The sequence below is a fragment of the Aquarana catesbeiana genome, linkage group LG01 (genome assembly GCF_042186555.1).
Source record: "Aquarana catesbeiana isolate 2022-GZ linkage group LG01, ASM4218655v1, whole genome shotgun sequence".
Taxonomy (NCBI): domain Eukaryota; kingdom Metazoa; phylum Chordata; class Amphibia; order Anura; family Ranidae; genus Aquarana; species Aquarana catesbeiana.
In genome coordinates this window covers 242593114-242610021 of record NC_133324.1, presented here as the reverse complement: position 1 = coordinate 242610021, position 16908 = coordinate 242593114, and the positions used below count along the sequence as shown (strand labels likewise).

Below are 16908 nucleotides of genomic sequence, written 5' to 3'. Positions count from 1 at the left end.
GTATGATGAAATATAAATGCCAAAAAATGTATTTTGTGGCAGTCCATAGTAGTGGGAGATTTGAGTCAGCTAGAGTTTTAGCCGAAATGTCAATTGGCAGTATCTAAACTTGTCCCAGTTAACTTTAAAACTGGAGCAGTCAGTGAAACCAGAGAGAACCCGCAGGGCCTCCCGAAGAGAGGGGCCGGAGTCGTTTAAAAACAGAACAAGGTCATCCGCATACATGGCAAGTTTTTCATGGATGGTACCAACTTAGATGGCCTTGACCTGGTCAAAAGTTGATTATTCAATCAAATTTTGTCAAGGGAGCTGGGTAGAAACGTGTTGGCCGTACAGTCACTATACCCAATCAGATACAGCCACTGTTCAGGTATTCTGACAGCCACTAGAGTCTGTTGTCAAAACACAATAGCCAGCAGGGAATATTCCTCCATCCTTGCTGTTTATTATCCATGGAGAATTCTATGCATGTATGGTCAGCTTAAAGTGGAGTTCCACCCAAAAGTGAAACTTCCGCTTTATGGACTTCTCACCCCCTTACAGCGGAAGTTCTCCTCTCCCCCTCCCTCCCTGCAATCTTCTGAGACACATCACAGGTGCCAGAAGATTGCCCGGCCGTTCAGGAGGCGCAGCACGAATCGCGCATTCGCAGTACGCACCCGGATGTGAAGCCGCAAGCTGTCACAGCCAGGTGCCCACACTATTAATGCCGGCGCTGGGGAGAGGCGAGGGAGAGAACCGAGGGTTCGGACAGAAGCATCGATGGATCGTTGAACAGGTGAGTGTGTGTTTATTAAAAGTCAGCAGCTACACTTTTTTTGTTTTTTTTAAGACTTCCCTTTGTTCAGTAGAAAAAGTAAGACTCTAAACTAGTACAAGCAGAGCTAGAAAACATAGAAGGTACATGTCACCCTCAGAGCCCCTGATGGAAAGGGAGTAATAAAATTTTTTTAGGTGTATAAAATACAGGAAATACAAAAAAAATATATGTAGGCTACTACTGCTGATTTCCTTCTGAAAATGCTGGCTGCTTAGTTGTAGGCTAAAAGCATTTTATCTGCTGCTGAGGCCGATGATGAGACAACCATCTTGTGCATGCTCAGCCGAACATCAGAATAAAGACAGTTTTAGAAAGAAGCCAATTAACTTACCAGCATGCCTTTGGAGTGTGGGAGGAAACCGGAGAACCCAGAGGAAACCCATGCGGGCACAGGGTGAACATTTAAACTCCATGCAGATAATGTCCTGGTTGGTCAGAAATGCTAACCACTAAGCCATTGTGCTGCCACTGCTAACCGCTAAATCACTGACCCAAAATGAGTATGCAGCAAGTGAAGATAAAACTCCTAAACTGCGTACTCATTCAAGGTCAGTGATTTACAAAGTATTGAAGACAAAAGCTTGGTATGAAAGCCAGGTAGCTAGCATTTGCAGAATGGGGTCATTGATTTTAGCATCCCTGTTTCTTCCATGACAAGTTTAGCTCATGTGTATAAAGTAATATTTCTTTTTTGTATGGTATGTGTTTCACCATGTATCAGTCAACACTGGTAACCCTGATAATACTCACAAGAGGCTTATCCGTTGGTGGTGTGTTCTCCTCTTCAAATGCAGTCCTAGGGCTTGCAGTGTATATTAAGGAGTCTTCATGTATTGGACTTCTCCTCTCCGAATCTGCCTGTTCATTGATGTCCTCAAGAACTGGGTCTCCTGTGTTATTAGTATCTGGTGTCTGATCTTCAACAACACACAGTTGGGAGGTTTCATTCTGGACAATAATATCTGACTGCTGTGGGAGATTTGTATCCTCCAATTCATCGCTGTCATTTTTCAAAGGTTCTGCAATATTCTCCTAGAAAAACAACAGATGGTAAAAAAAAAAAAAATATATAAATACAAAGCATGTTCATTGTTGCAGTTCTAAAGAATTTGTATTTGTTTTTCAGTGAATACTTATTACTCACTGTCCCCTGTGGTTTTCCTCACCCCACTCCAGGCCCTAAAATCCGTGGCCACAGAACCCACTAATGCCTACAGGCAAATTCCGGCACTAAGACTTTCTTACCGCCCTGGGATGGCTACAATATGAACAAATTTAAAACTTGGCATTCCCCCGTTTGATGCCTGAGCGGCATACCATCTCCACCAGTTTTTACGAGCTATCCTGGACAGAGACTCACCAGATTCACCAAACCCACTACCTCATTTAAAGACATATGCTGAGGTACTCTCCTCCTACTTGTTATCCTACCTATACAAACTATTGACCACTTTCTCAGAGGATTATGTGCTCCCTTACACATATAAGTAGAAAGCAAAATTACAAACTTTTTTCACTGAGCCACCAACTTACAGAATAATCTACTTGGTCTATAAATCCTTCATACTGAACCAGATCCAAGAACAAGGCTTAAAAATTCTGTCCTGCTGGTATCGGATTCGGGAATCAAACTTTATTATATACATTATATCCAAAAGCTCCTTCTACCTGGTGGCATAGCCAAACTGAGTCCAGTACACTTCTTTACTTCTTCATTATGCCTTTTGTCAGTTTTCTTCAAAGAATTTGTAATTGTGTCTATCCAGTCTTGAGCTTTTACAGTGTTTGCCCCACTCATGTCTAGCAGAGGTAGGAAAGGGACCTGATCTTTTACATAGTTACATACAGTGGCGGCCCATGCATTAAGGGCGCAAGGGCACCACCCCCTCTCTCCAGCCACCCCCTCTAGCATCAATAGATAGATTCATGCTTTGCATGAATCTATCTATGGTCGTCGCTGCCACCCCCAATTCAGGAGCCCGGCCCATTTTCGGGTGCAGGGTGCCGGAATTACATCGATGGGGGGTGCTTTTGAAGGACCTGATTAGAGCCATAGGCTCTAATAGGCATCAAAAAAAGACACCTGCAAGCGACATGCTGGGCGCTCGCAGGTCACTCAGCTGTGTTAGAAAAGCAAATGAATATTCCCTTTCCTAACACTAAACAGCCTCTCCGCCCATCAGGTGCTCGGATCTGTTACCCATCACCTGATTGGCTGAAAAGACAGGCACTGTGATTGGATGCCAGGCGTCCAATCATAGCAGAGGACGGGAAGAGAGGACGGGAGAAGACATCGTGGAGCTGTCCCACCGAGACAGTTAAGTGCAAACGGCAGGCCGGCGGGGGGCACACTGGCAGCATTTGATATGGCACAGTGTCTGCGTTTGATGGTATAGTGGCGGCAATTGATGGGAACAGTGGCTGCATTTTATGGGGCACAGTGGCTGCAAATGATGGGCATAGTGGGAGCAACTGATGAGCACAGTGGCTGCATTTTATGGGGCACAGTGGCTGCAATTTATGGGCACAGTGGCTGCGTTTGATGGGCATAATGGCTGCGTTTAATGGCACAGTGGCTGCATTTGATAGCACAGTGACTGCATTTGATGGAACAGTGACTGCGTTTGATGGGCACAGTGGCTGCAATTGATGGGCACAGTGGCTGCAATTGATGGAGTTTTTTCAGAATTTTTCAGTTTGTTTGCGCCCCCCAAAAATTTTGAGCACCAGCCGCCACTGGTTACATAGTTGGTGAGGTTAAAAAAAAGACACAAGTCCATCTAGTTCAACCTGTGTGTGTGCGTTTACGTTAATAGTACATTGTGTATCCCCGTATGTTGTGGTCGTTAAGGTGCCCATCTAATAGTTTTTTTTAATTATTGATTGTTCCTGCTGATACCACTGCTTGTGGAAGAGAATTCCACATCCTTACTGCTCTGACAGTGAAGAACCCTCTATGCAGCTTCTCTTCTAATTTTTGTGAATGGCTGCGTGCCTATTTAAATTCCCTTTCACTGAAATGTTTTTTCCCTATGCTAGGATCACGAATACGGTATTTGTACGGTATTTGTACATTGATATCATATCCCCTCTCAAGCGACTCCTCTCCAGATAGAGTAAGTTTAATGCTGGCAGACTTTCCTCATAGCTGAGGTCCTCCAGTGCCTTTATTAGCTTTGTTGCTCTTCTTTGGACTCTCTCCAGTTCTCTGTTGTGGTTTCACTTTCAGGTACAGGTTTCCTCCCAACCCTCACCCCGTGAATGGGCAGCGAAAACAGAAGTAGCACACTGATGAACTCATCTCTCTTTCACTCTGCTCTCTCCTTCTTTTAGCACAGCTTGTTGCCCCTTGGCACACCTGACTGGCTCATTGTGCAGCTTCTCTCTCCCCCTCCCTGAGCTCAGCTGTAAAGGCATAGCAAGAGGCTGAACACCAAGTCAAATTCAGGTACTGACACTGTGCATTTAAATATATAAAAAACCATGTAGTGTATTAATGTTTACAAAGCAGCATTAATATGTGACATTTATATTTGGAGTTCAACTATAAGGCTGAATTTGCGCTATGTGCGGTGATTCGTGTTTTGCTGCATTGTAAAACTTTGGTCATCGCAAGGACACAAAAAAACAATTGTTTTCTGTGTATCCCATTCATACTGCAACACAGCATTTTATCTCAGCGCATTGTACAGAGTCGCATGTCAACGTAGCCACCCTCTTCTGCTCATCCCTGAGGCGCACTACACATCTACATGCAGACACATTCAGCTCTACACTAGTGAGGTGCATCAGTGGAGGATAGGGAGTGTGCACTGGACAAAAAAGAAGCCTAAAAACAACAGCAAGATATATATATTTATATATACATTTTATATAGCGCCAACAGTTTACGCAACGCTTTACAACATAAATGCAGACAGTACAATTACAATACAATTTGGATCTGCTTTAATGGCAAACACTTAAAGTGGAACTATACTCACCTACTATCCAGCTTTGTGGTCTCCCAGGAATACCCATCAGCCGCTGTCATCTTTGATCAGGTCAGCTGCCAGGTATAGATCTTCAGCCATTTTCATTGGCCCGGCCGAGATAACGTCACGCATGCTGCAAGAGTTCATTCATCTCGGCATTGCTGTCATTTGTACACTGTTTACAGGACATACAGGCAGGCAATGGAATTTTAATGCAGGAGAGACCTAGCATGTCTCTTCCACATTAAAATCCTGCCTGTTTGCCAAATGTTTATTTTTTCTTACTTCAAGTTCCACGTTAAGTACAGGGACCTGAATATGCTGTTTGGCAGGGGCGCAAAGATCACAAAATTGCAGATCTTTGCGCAGGCAAGTGAAAAAATGATTGACATGTAACTTGCCTGGCTGGTGTTCTGCTTTAAGGCATTATTACTTTGCTGCAAAATAATAAACAAATTTTACCTGTACATTTGTAGGATCAGGCTGCTTTTCCTCGGTATCATGGTTTAATTGTGACACCGATCCATCAATTGCCTGTTCTTCTGTATCTGTCTCATAGAGAGTGTCTGGCATGCTGTCTCTTGCACTATTTAATTCCTAGTTATAAAATAAAGATGAGATTTAATATTTTATAATGAAACTAGTCATAAAACATTGAGATCTTGTTCATACTAGATGCATGCATTTTCAAACCTTGTAAGTCATGTATTTAAAGAACAATTAAAGACTCCTGTGTGCAAGTCTAAAGAAGTATGAAATCCAGATAATATAATGTGCACAGGCCTCATAAAGAAGGTAAAAACTACCTTTACTTACTGTGAATGTGTCAAATCCTCCTTCATTTATGTTTCACATGCTCCCACACCTAGACACTGCAGCTCGCAGGGGGAGGGTTTCAGCTGCTGCCAATCCAGAAAGCAGTGGGCGGGACTAGGTGTGGTCAGGTGATAACTGACAAGCTATGGGCTTATGATTCAGCAGCAGCAATGCTGATGGCCCTACCCCCTGCAACAGTTTTTTTTTCATCTAGCTGTGGTGCAAGCAGCCACAGACTACATGAGAGTGGCAACTCTGCTCTGAATTCAGGAGCAGTGCAGCATTGTTGCCACAACATTACAGGAAGCTGCATCAGGATGACTTCATTGGCAGGATCAACAGATATTTGTGGAGCAAAGAGAAAACTGTGCAGGTGCACTTAAAAAGTTCTGCAATCAATATTTTATTTGCAGATGCACTTATAATTAGGTGCTGCAGCACATATTTTAATGGGAGGCCATAATTCGACTAAATATGTTTTTGCAAAAACAGGGGAGATCAGCCACTCAATCCAGTAGAATTTGCAAAATGAAGGTGCATGACAGTGATATTCTGGATTTGTTGTATTTTGGTACAGAAACACAAAAAGGCCTTTCTTCAGGGAGTGTGTGTTGCCTCCAAAAAATATTGCTGTACGGCATATATGGCCCAGTTTGGGAGCTCTCATAGATTATTGTTGGTCTAAATTTTACCTATGTTTCTAAAGGGAAACTACAATGGTCCGGGTCATTTTTTTATTTAGGAATAAATTGTTTTATATTTACTTTTATTTAGGAATAAAATGTTTTATACTTACTGAATATATATATATATATATATATATATATATATATATATATATATATATATATATATTTATATATAGATAGATTTTTTTTTTTTGCTATATGTATACAGACATTGCTTTTCTTCATCTGACAAGAGTTTTAAAAGCAGATCGGCAGACGCCTGTTTAATTTATTGGTGTAGTGTGACTAACAATACTGAGGCTGCATTTGATCTGCTTTACATTGCTTTTTTTTAGACACAGACGTCCTTTTGTGATGCATTTGCATTGCAGGCAAAGCAACTGAAATGCAGACTTTGGATGCATTTTGCGTTCAAACGCATGCTTTTGACTTACATTAAAAAGCATAAGGCAATGTTTGATAAGAACACCGGTCTCCACAAGCCCTTACTGATCATAATTAGCTTAGTTTTGCTGGCTACAATATTTGAGTGATGAGGGGAATTTGCATTGTGGGTGATTTTTTTTTTAAATGTTTTACTTGTAGGAAAAAATAGTCATTGCAACAAAATGCAGAATGCAGGACTTTAGCCAAACACACCTGGACAATGTGGCAAATCACATGACCATTCACCTATTGTAAAATTGATTATATTAATGCGGTACTGAACCCAAAACCAAACATGTAATATATTGCAGTTTACCAATCATTAGATGTGGTGTCTGCATTGCTTTTCTTTTTTTTCAACTGGTGATCTGGCCAATAACACACTTCTTGTACTAGAGCGCCTACACTCTGGATGAAGTGACAGAGACACCTTTGGACAGCAGCATTATCACTCCGGGGGGTGGGGAGTGTTTGACAGATTATTAATTAAATCTCATCCTGTGTACACACGACCGGACTTTTCGTCGGACTGAACCACGAAGGACTTTTCGATGGAGTTCCGATGGAGTTCCAACGAAACGGACTTACCTACACACGATCACACCAAAGTCCGATCGTTTCGAACGTGATGACGTACGACCGGACTAGAATAAGGAAGTTCATAGCCAGTAGCCAATAGCTGCCTTTGCGTCCTTTTTTGTCCGTCGGACTAGCATACAGACGAACACATTTTTCGAGTCCATCGGAAAGATTTGAAACATGTTCTATTTCTAAAGTCCAACAGATTTTTCGACAGAAAAGGTCAGATGAAGCCCACACACGATCGAATTGTCTGATGGATTTGTTTCGTCGGACCAGTTTGGTCGAAAAGTCTGGTCATGTGTACACGGCATAATAGATTAAAATACTGCAACAAATTGAAGCCAAACTCCAGGTAACACTTTTTAAGAAGATACATCAACCACATTTTTCATTTTGGGATAAAGGTTTTACATAAATAAAAGCTGATTATTGTAAGAGTGCCTGTCGATTTAAAATCGTTTGTCTCAACCCTCAACTGCTACATCTGCAGGAAATCTTGTTCTGTTGAAAAACAACAGACTTACTGGCAGGTTAACCAGGTAATAATAAAAGAAATAAAGCCTAAAAAAGAAAACCACTGTAGCCACAACATCTAAGAACTAAACTGCAATATAATAAATGTTTGTTTTGGGGTTTAATACTGCTTTAAATAAGATTCCTTTGCAAATCACAAAAATGGTAATTGACTCTCCATACTCTTACATTTATAAATACTTCTTCATCAGTCGGAGTGCGGGGGCTTTGATTATGTGATACATTGTCATTTTCTTGCTCCACCTCATCTCCACTTGTAGTCTTAGGGTGATCCTCTAGGGAGGTATAGCTGGGTGGAAGCATTGTGTGCTCTTCATTATTTTCAACAGCCTTGGTTTCACTGACTTCCATAGGGATATCTTGGCCAACAGCTTCATCATGTAATATGTCTTCTTGAGATTCGGGATACTTTTCAGACATTTTGTACTGTATCAAGAAACACCTGAATAGTCAGAATTAAACACACATACAGTACTGTATATATATATATATATATATATATATATATATATATATATATATATATAAATATATACACACACACACAGCGGGTAAAATAAGTATTGAACACATCACCATTTTTCTGGGTAAATATATTTCTAAAGGTGCTATTGACATGAAATTTTCACCACATGTCGGTAACAACCCATACAATTCATACATACAAAGAAACCAAAACAAATACGTTCAGAAATTAAAGTTACGTGTCATAAAATGGAATGACACAGGGAAAAAGGGAGGAGCAAAAAGGCATGGAAAGTCATGACACCAGCTGAAATCTATCAGTAATTAGAAAGCAATCCTGCCCCTTGTCAGTGCAAATAATTATCAGCTGGTTCAGTCTCAACTGATGGCCTATAAAAAGGTGTCTCATTACCAAGATGTCACACAAGAAACATCTCGTGATGGGTAAAAGCAAAGAGCTCTCTCAAGACCTTTGCAACCTTATTGTTGCAAAACATACTGATGGCATTGGTTACAGGAGGATTTCTAAACTTCTGAATGTTCCAGTGAGCACTGTTGGGGTCGTAAATCGGAAGTGGAAAGAACATCATTTCACCATAAACCAGCCACAACCAGGTGCTCCTCACAAGATTTCTAACAAGAGTAAAAAAAATTATCAGAAGAGTTGTCCAAGAGCCAATGACCGCTTGTGGAGAGCTTCAGAAAGACCTGGAATTAGCAGGTACAATTGTTTCAAAGAAAACAAGTTTTGCACTCAACTGTCATGGTTTGTATGCACAACATTTAGACAAGCCTGTGAAATACTGGAAGTATATAGTCTGGTCAGATAAGACCAAAATTGAACTCTTTGTATGCCATAATACACACCATATTTGGAGGTGAAATGGCACTGCACATCACCCCAAAAACACCCCAATACCAACAGTGAAGTTTGGAGGAGGGAACAGCATGGTGTGGGCTGTTTTTAAAGTTACTAGAATGGCCCAGCCAATCACCTGACTTGAATCCAATAGAAAATTTATGGAAAGAACTATAGATCAGAGTTCATAGAAGAGGTCCACGGAACCTTCAAGATTTGAAGACTATGTGAAAGATTGGGCCAAAATCACACCTGAGCAATGCATGTGACTTGTTTCTCCATACAGGAGGCGTCTTGGAGCTGTCATTACCAACAAAGATTTTGTATGAAGTATTAAATCAATTTCAGTTAGTGTGTTCAATACTTTTTCCCTGCGTCATTCAATTTTATTACACATAATCTCATTTCTGAGCTTATTTGTTTTGGTTTTCTTTGTATGTATGAATTGTATGGATTGTTACCGACATGTGGTCAAAATGTCATGTCAATAGCACCTTTATAAATATATTTACCTAGAAGTATGGTGACGTGTTTAATATCTATTTTACCCACTGTATATATATATATATATATATATATATATATATATATATATATATACAGTGCCTTGAAAAAGCATTCATACCCCTTGAAATTTTCCACATTTTTTCATGTTACAATCAAAAACGTAAATGTAAATGTATTTTATTAGGATTTTATATGATAGACCAACACAAAGTGGCACATAATTGTGAAGTTAAAGCAAAATGATAAATGGTTTTCAAAACTTTTTACAAATAAATATCTGAAAAGTGTGGTGTGCATTTGTATTCAGCCCCCCTGAGTCAATACTTTGTAAAATCACCTTTTGCTGCAATTACAGCTGTCTTTTTGGGGATGTCTCTACCAGCTTTGCACATCTAGAAAGTGAAATTTTTGCCCATTCTTCTTTGCAAAATAGCTCAAGCTCTGACAGATTGGATGGAGAGCGTCTGTGAAGAGCAATTTTCAAATCTTGGCACAGATTCTCAATTGGATTTAGGTCTGAACTTTGACTGGTCCATTCTAACACATGAATATGCTTTGATCTAAACCATTCCATTGTAGCTCTGGCTGTATATTTAGGGTCGTTGTCCTCCTGGAAGGTGAACCTCTGCCCCAATCTCAAGTCTTTTACAGACTCCAACACATTTTCTTCAAAGATTGCCCTGTATTTGGCTCCATCCGTCTTCCCATCAACTCTGACCAGCTTCCCTGTCCCTGCTGAAGAAAAGCATCCCCACAACATGATGCTGCCAACAGTGCGTTTCACGATGGGGATGCTCAGGGTGATGTGCAGTGTTTGTTTTCCGCCACACATAGCGTTTTGCTTTTCGGCCAAAAAGTTCAATTTTGGTCTCATCTGACCAGAGCACCTTCTTCCACATGTTTGCTGTGTCCCCCACATGGCTTCTCGCAAACTGCAAATGCACGACTAATAGTTGTCCTGTGGACAGATTCTCCCACCTGAGTTGTGGATCTCTGCAGCTCCTCCAGGGTTACCATGGGCCTCTTGGCTGCTTCTCTGATTAATGCTCTCCCTGCCTGGCCTGTCAGTTTAGGTGGACGGCCATGTCTTGGTAGGTTTGCAGTTATGCCATACTCTCCATTTTCGGATGATGGATTGAACAATGCTCTGTGAGATGTTCAAAGCTGGAGATATTTTTTTATTACCTAACCCTGCTTTATACTTCTCCACAACTTTATCCCTGACCTATCTGGCGTGTTCCTTCTCCTTCATGATGCTGTTTGTTCACTAAAGTTCTCTAACAAACCTCTGAGGGCTTCAAAGAACAGCTGTATTAATACTGAGATTAATTTACACACAGGTGGACTCTATTTACTAATTAGGTGACTTCTGAAGGCAATTGGTTCCACTAGATTTTAGTTAGGGGTATTAGAGTAAAGGGGGCTGAAGACAAATGCACGCCACACTTTTCTGATATTTATTTGTTAAAAAGAATTGAAAACCATTGATCATTTTCCTGCCACTTCACAATTATGTGCCACTTTGTGTTGATCTATCACATAAAATCCCAATAAAATACATTTACTATTTTGGTTGTAACATGACAAAATGTGGAAATTTCAAGGCACTGTATATATATATATATATATATATATATATATATATATCCCACATGCCATTTCATTTTTCCCTTTACTCATTTTATTTAACACTAGCATATGTGTGCCCATTACTTGGGTGGGGTGTGATTTCAAAGTCTAAAGCTGCTAGTGGTATAAATATATGTGACAACTACATGATGATTGGCTATACTTTGCATATAACGCAGCATATACAGTGGAGTGGTATAGTAGGACAGTACAAGGTTTTGTAATGTGGAGTAGATAATGTACAGTGCAGCCCAACTATAACAAATTAAACGTGTAAACAGATACTGATATACATAAGAATACCCGGGTTATCAGTTACGGACAGACTGGGTGCTGCACATATAATAACATTTTTTATTATTAATTTAACAAGGGAAAATATATTTCGGAGGTGCAATGGTGAGCCTTTATTAATGATGCTAGCAGACCTATTTTGGTGCCGGGGTGCTTTCTTTGGTGCCTTATTATGCACTTGCTTCTCTAGGCATAATACTGAGTCTATAATACATTGTTCCTTTAACATTTCTGTTATGTATAGAGATTTTCCATGTTAGAAAGCTTGTTTGGTACTACTTCCATGCCGTATGTCAGGGGTCTCCTAACTACAGCTTGCTAGCCACATCCAGGCCATTACAAGTGTGACAGACCCAACCAGGAAAGGGTCTTTTGGATGGGACTGCAGGCTAGCCTCTGGCCCCTAGCATTTGAAGGGGTTGTATTCTTTGGGAGAAGCGTGCCTGTGGGACCTTTGGAGTAATTTTACTTCGGGTTCAAGAACTATGTTACTTTTTGCTACGTTGTTTTCAATAAAGTATTTATTTTTCCTTTAACCCTGGTGTCTCTATAGAAGGTTACTGTGAGGGTCTGCCATCCTCAACTTTTTTCTATCTGTTTTTCCTTCAAAGCGACCAAACCTGAGGTAATCAGGAGGTATAGGGATTAAGGAGTGGGGATAATTCCATGTATTTGGTGATTTTCTATTTCAGTACGTGGCTATTGCAGTGGTGATTTTTACCTTTTTGTTTACTATAAAGTTTAATAATGCCCTTTCTATAGGTGTAGGCCATTTACATACCTCCTGAAGCCTGTCTGGAATACTCTCAGGATGTTGCTAGGAGGTTGCTACAAGATGCCTAGTCATTACTGCTCACCTCAATCAGGAGTGAGCTCTTTATCTTATTCAAAACCCCTCACATGACTCTTTCTCTCCCCTGATGCAGTAGCTCTGAGCCCAGAGTTTGAGAACTCACTCCTGTGATGATGGAGGTGAGCAGTAACAACTAGGCCTCACTTAGCAACAACCTAGCAACATCCTGGGAGTATTATATTCAGGTTTCAGGAAGTATGTAAATGACCTACACCTTCTCCGACGGGGCACTCAAGAAGAGGAGGAGCCAGGAGCGTCGCGGAGGGACCCCAGAAGAGGAGGATCAGGGCCAATCTGTGCAAAACCAACTGCACAGCAGAGGTAAGTATGACATGTTTGTTATTTTATTTTTTTTAAAACCGAACCTTTACAACCACTTTAAGGCATTCCTCTAGTGATAACTGTGTTAGCATGCTTATATCAACTCTCAACTGAACTTACAGCTCATTCACATGTCCGAATTGGAGCATACGTCACCAAGAATCAACATTTCTCTGTGGCTTGTATGCACAAGTGTTTGTAATCAGCCCCAGCCAGCAGTTTGTACTAATTACACGATTTCCAGTGCAACTTTGGAGCACAACTTTGATGCGACTTTGATCCAACTTTACATTCAATTCAATGGACCTAAGTCACATCAAAAAGGGCACCAAAGTAGTACAGGCACCTTTTCAAAATTGCTGCGACTTTAAGGTGCACCAATCTGAATGGGTGCCGCTGAAAAGACACATGACAAGTTGCACAAGTGTAAATGGAGCCTTTGTGACCGGCAATGTGGCTGTTTGCATGTAACCAACCAACAAACTATTCCCAACGCACACGTTCCCGTAAAAATGGCTGTGCATATAAGTGGGTGCTGAAGTGACCATCAGCTGGAACCGTGTCAAGTCAGAGCGACAGAATGTCACCAGCACACCAAGGATCTCCAAAGCTTTATGGTCACATGCCTGATGAAGGGGTCCTGTGTGGCTCTGAAACGTTACAATCTGCTGTAACAATGAGATCACTAAATACAGCTTTGGACCCATTCTGGAGATCCTTGGTGTGCTGGTGACAGTCTCCTGCTCTGTTTGTATGTACCAGCACATTCAAGCAGTTACTTTCGATTAGGGACTAAAGAGCGACTTTGGAGGCAGGCAGTTTGGGCCCAGAGCCAACCATCTGTAATTGCATTTAACCATTTGGGTTAATTTGCGAACGGAGCCTAATGAGTCCATCAATATTAAATAATTACAGTCACATGGTCGGTCAGTCGGTTGGTCAGTCACCAGCCCCACACTTACCTTATCTATCAGGCAGCGCTTCCTCCTGGGTGACTTGCGGCGGCTTCCCCTGTATCGCTTCTTCTATTGGCCAATTGGGTGACGGGTCCCAGGACCCGCTTTCTAATTGGGCGGTAGGAGAATCAGGAAGACTATAGCGAATATTCATTTGCTATTGTCACACAACTGGGTGGGCTCAGGGTGCAGCTCTCTGTGCCTTTTTTGAAGCCTTTTAGAGCCTCTGGCTCTAATCAAGTACTTAGAAAAAAAAAAAAACATTGGAATCCATGCGGCCGGCGCCCCGCATGTAGATTAAGGGGCCGGATGCATGGATAGGGGGCGGCACCCCTGCGCCCTCCTTTATGGGCCACCACTCTCGCTGTTATTGCTTTCCGTGCCCCTTGACACCCACATCGTCCATTTCTTGTACGAGTGTCACCGGGGCAGGAAAGGAGGGAAAATCTTCTCATTGGGGTCAAAGACAGGAATTTAAACCTGAGAGACATTTTAACTCCTCGATCCCTCTATGCAAAACCTTAAAAAAAAATGAGCCTGAAGATCTGACATGTTGTTTTTGTTTTTTACTGCCTCTAAACACCCCTCCATGTTAGCCTATGTGTCCATGCACACATAAACGGTCAGAAGCGTTTAGGGGCAGCCTTTGCATCCAGGAGCAGAGACTGTTGAAGTGTAAAAACGAAAAACTCCAAAAAATGCTGCTAAACACAGATAAACATTGTGACAAGCTTTTAGCCGCGTTTGGTGTTTTTCCATTATAGGGAGTGTTTTTACTGTAAAAGCGTCAAAAAACACTAACGCCAAAAAACGTGCATAAACGCTATTAAAAAAAAATGGCTAAAAGCGCTTTTTTTATAATGCTGCTTTTTCCTGGCAGCAGCGATGGTGTTTTTTTTAAATGTCCTGTGTGCATGAGGCCTTACAGGGTTGGTCTATGGCATTTTTGGCACCCATATTGATAAGTAAGCGATCAGCTATCATCAATCGTTCAGTTTTATTACACCATGCATGGCTACCTTTAGGACCAAAGGTTGCTTTCCAATCCAAAGCAATGAGATTGTATGAAAACGTTCATAATAAAAAGACATATTGGAAACATCTGTCATCCAGGGCCCATTCACACCAGTGTGCTGCGGTACCATGCAATGGGAATAGCACCCCAATGTGCCTTCTCAATTCCCTGCCTTGTGTTGACGAAATTACAATTTTTGGTCCACTGAAGCTCGTTAGACCGTCCATATCTACAGGATGTCTTACGTAATGTGTCAACACACAGCAATAGTATTCCATTCCTCTGCTTAGGAGGCATTGGGGGGGATCTACTTAAACTGGAACCAATCAGCTTCTAGCTTCAGCTTGTTCAGTGAAGCTTTTAAAATGAAAGCTAGAAGCTGATTGGTTGTCGTGCACAGCTACTTCAACTTTAGTAAATACCTCTCACTGTGTTGCTAGCAGTTTTTATACCGGCATCCCCCTTCATAAAACAAGCCGACTTATTGGATCCCTGTAAAGTCTCATGATCAATAACTATTTCCTAGCACTGAGTTCAGTGAAGTAGCCCGCCTATACACCGGGACACCCCGCTCCCCCAGCTTTATTATTCCGCATTAATAAATACATGATACTCACAGATGCCTCTCTCTCCGCACAGCAGCCTCCCGACACGTTGCTTAGCAACTAATCTGTAAACCATTCAGCGTTCCTATGGTGAACGCCGCTTTTCCGTCAGATTAGGCGACCCGTCACAATGTGTAACGGAAGTGACGTTCCGTCGCCGCCATCTTGCTACACCCCCCGCACGCCTCCACAGTAAGGATACACTGAGAAGGGGGAAAGCGGACATCTTGTTACACCCCCCGACGTTTTGCATTTTACACTTATTTTTAACAGTAAACTGAGTTTATATAGTGAATTACAGTACTTAGAACTCCGTCTGACTGGTTAGATGTTGAATATTAAAAACAGCCGCAAGCCTGTTCATCTCACAGGTTTGCTAATCTGACAAAAGTTTGCTGCTTTAAAAATTCAACATCTAAACATTCACACAGAGTTCTAAGTACTGTATTCCACTATATAAACTCAGTTACTGTTAAAAAAAAAAGTGTAAAATGCAAAACTCCAGTGGGTGTAACAAGATGTCCCCTTTCCCCTTCTCAGTGTATCCTTACTATGGAGGAGTGCGGGGTGTAGCAAGATGGCGGCGATGATCTTGCTACGAGATGCATTGTGGGTCACATGTGTGTGCAGGAATGGGTGTTTCGTCACATATGGCGACCCATCACATTTGGCTACGGAAGTGACGATCCGCTGAGAAATTTCGCACTGCACATGCGTAACTTGCCGATATGCGTTCCAAAAGTTTTTACGACAATATGGAGCAGTGAAACCATCAGATAATGTCACGGAAGTGACGTTACAGACAAGCTCTTCTTCTGTATAATTATTGATTGTAAGACACCACTTTGCAACAGGGCCCCTCGCGAACTCGCTTCGCTCAGCATAATTATAATGTAACTCTATGTACACTTGGATGGTGGGGCCTGAACCTGGACTTAGGGGTGGAGCCACATAATAACTGCGCAAGCGCAGTTCAACGTCAGTTCCGTCACACTGACGCAAAAGTGTTGGAACGCATATGGCGGCGTCACGCATGCGCACTCCAGCGGGTAGCCAAATGTGATCTGTCGCCATATGTGACGATACATGGGCAGTGATGGATGGGGAACCTGGAGCTATTGTGGGATAGTCACAGTCCTGGTAGATCTAATCATGGTTAGATCCGATTTAACCACTCCAGCTCTGGAAGATTTAGCCCCCTTCATGACCAGAGCATTTTTTTTTTGTTGTTCAGCACTGCGCTACTTTAACTGGCAATTGCGCGGTCATGCAATGCTGTATGCAAATTATATTTATATCAGTTTTTTTTCACACAAATAGAGAGGAAACCTTTATATTATATAGTTGGTAAGGTTAAAAAAAGACACAATTCCATCAAGTCCAATCTATGTGTGTGCGGTTTTATGTCAGTATTACATTATATATCTCTGTATGTTATGGTCATTTGGTGCCTATCTAATAGTTTTTTTTAATTATCGATGCTCCCCACTGAAACTACCGCCTGTAGAAGGGAATTCCACATTCTGACCGCTCTTACCATAAAGAACCCTCTATGCTGTTTCC

The 16908-nt window shown here is 41.6% G+C and overlaps 1 protein-coding gene across 1 annotated transcript in view; it reads right to left on the bottom strand.

The window, feature by feature from the left end:
* CFAP251 (cilia and flagella associated protein 251) overlaps window positions 1-15472 on the bottom strand; it is a 130668-nt gene extending 115196 nt beyond the window's left edge. Inside the window, exons 1-4 of the mRNA XM_073626813.1 lie at window positions 15358-15472; window positions 8010-8267; window positions 5257-5391; window positions 1571-1852 (exon numbers count right to left, since the gene is read on the bottom strand). Of these exons, the coding sequence (XP_073482914.1) occupies window positions 1571-1852; window positions 5257-5391; window positions 8010-8261 (669 nt within the window). The 5' untranslated portion in view covers window positions 8262-8267; window positions 15358-15472. The remainder of the gene's footprint in view (window positions 1-1570; window positions 1853-5256; window positions 5392-8009; window positions 8268-15357) is intronic.
* Between the last annotated feature and the right edge of the window lie 1436 nt (window positions 15473-16908).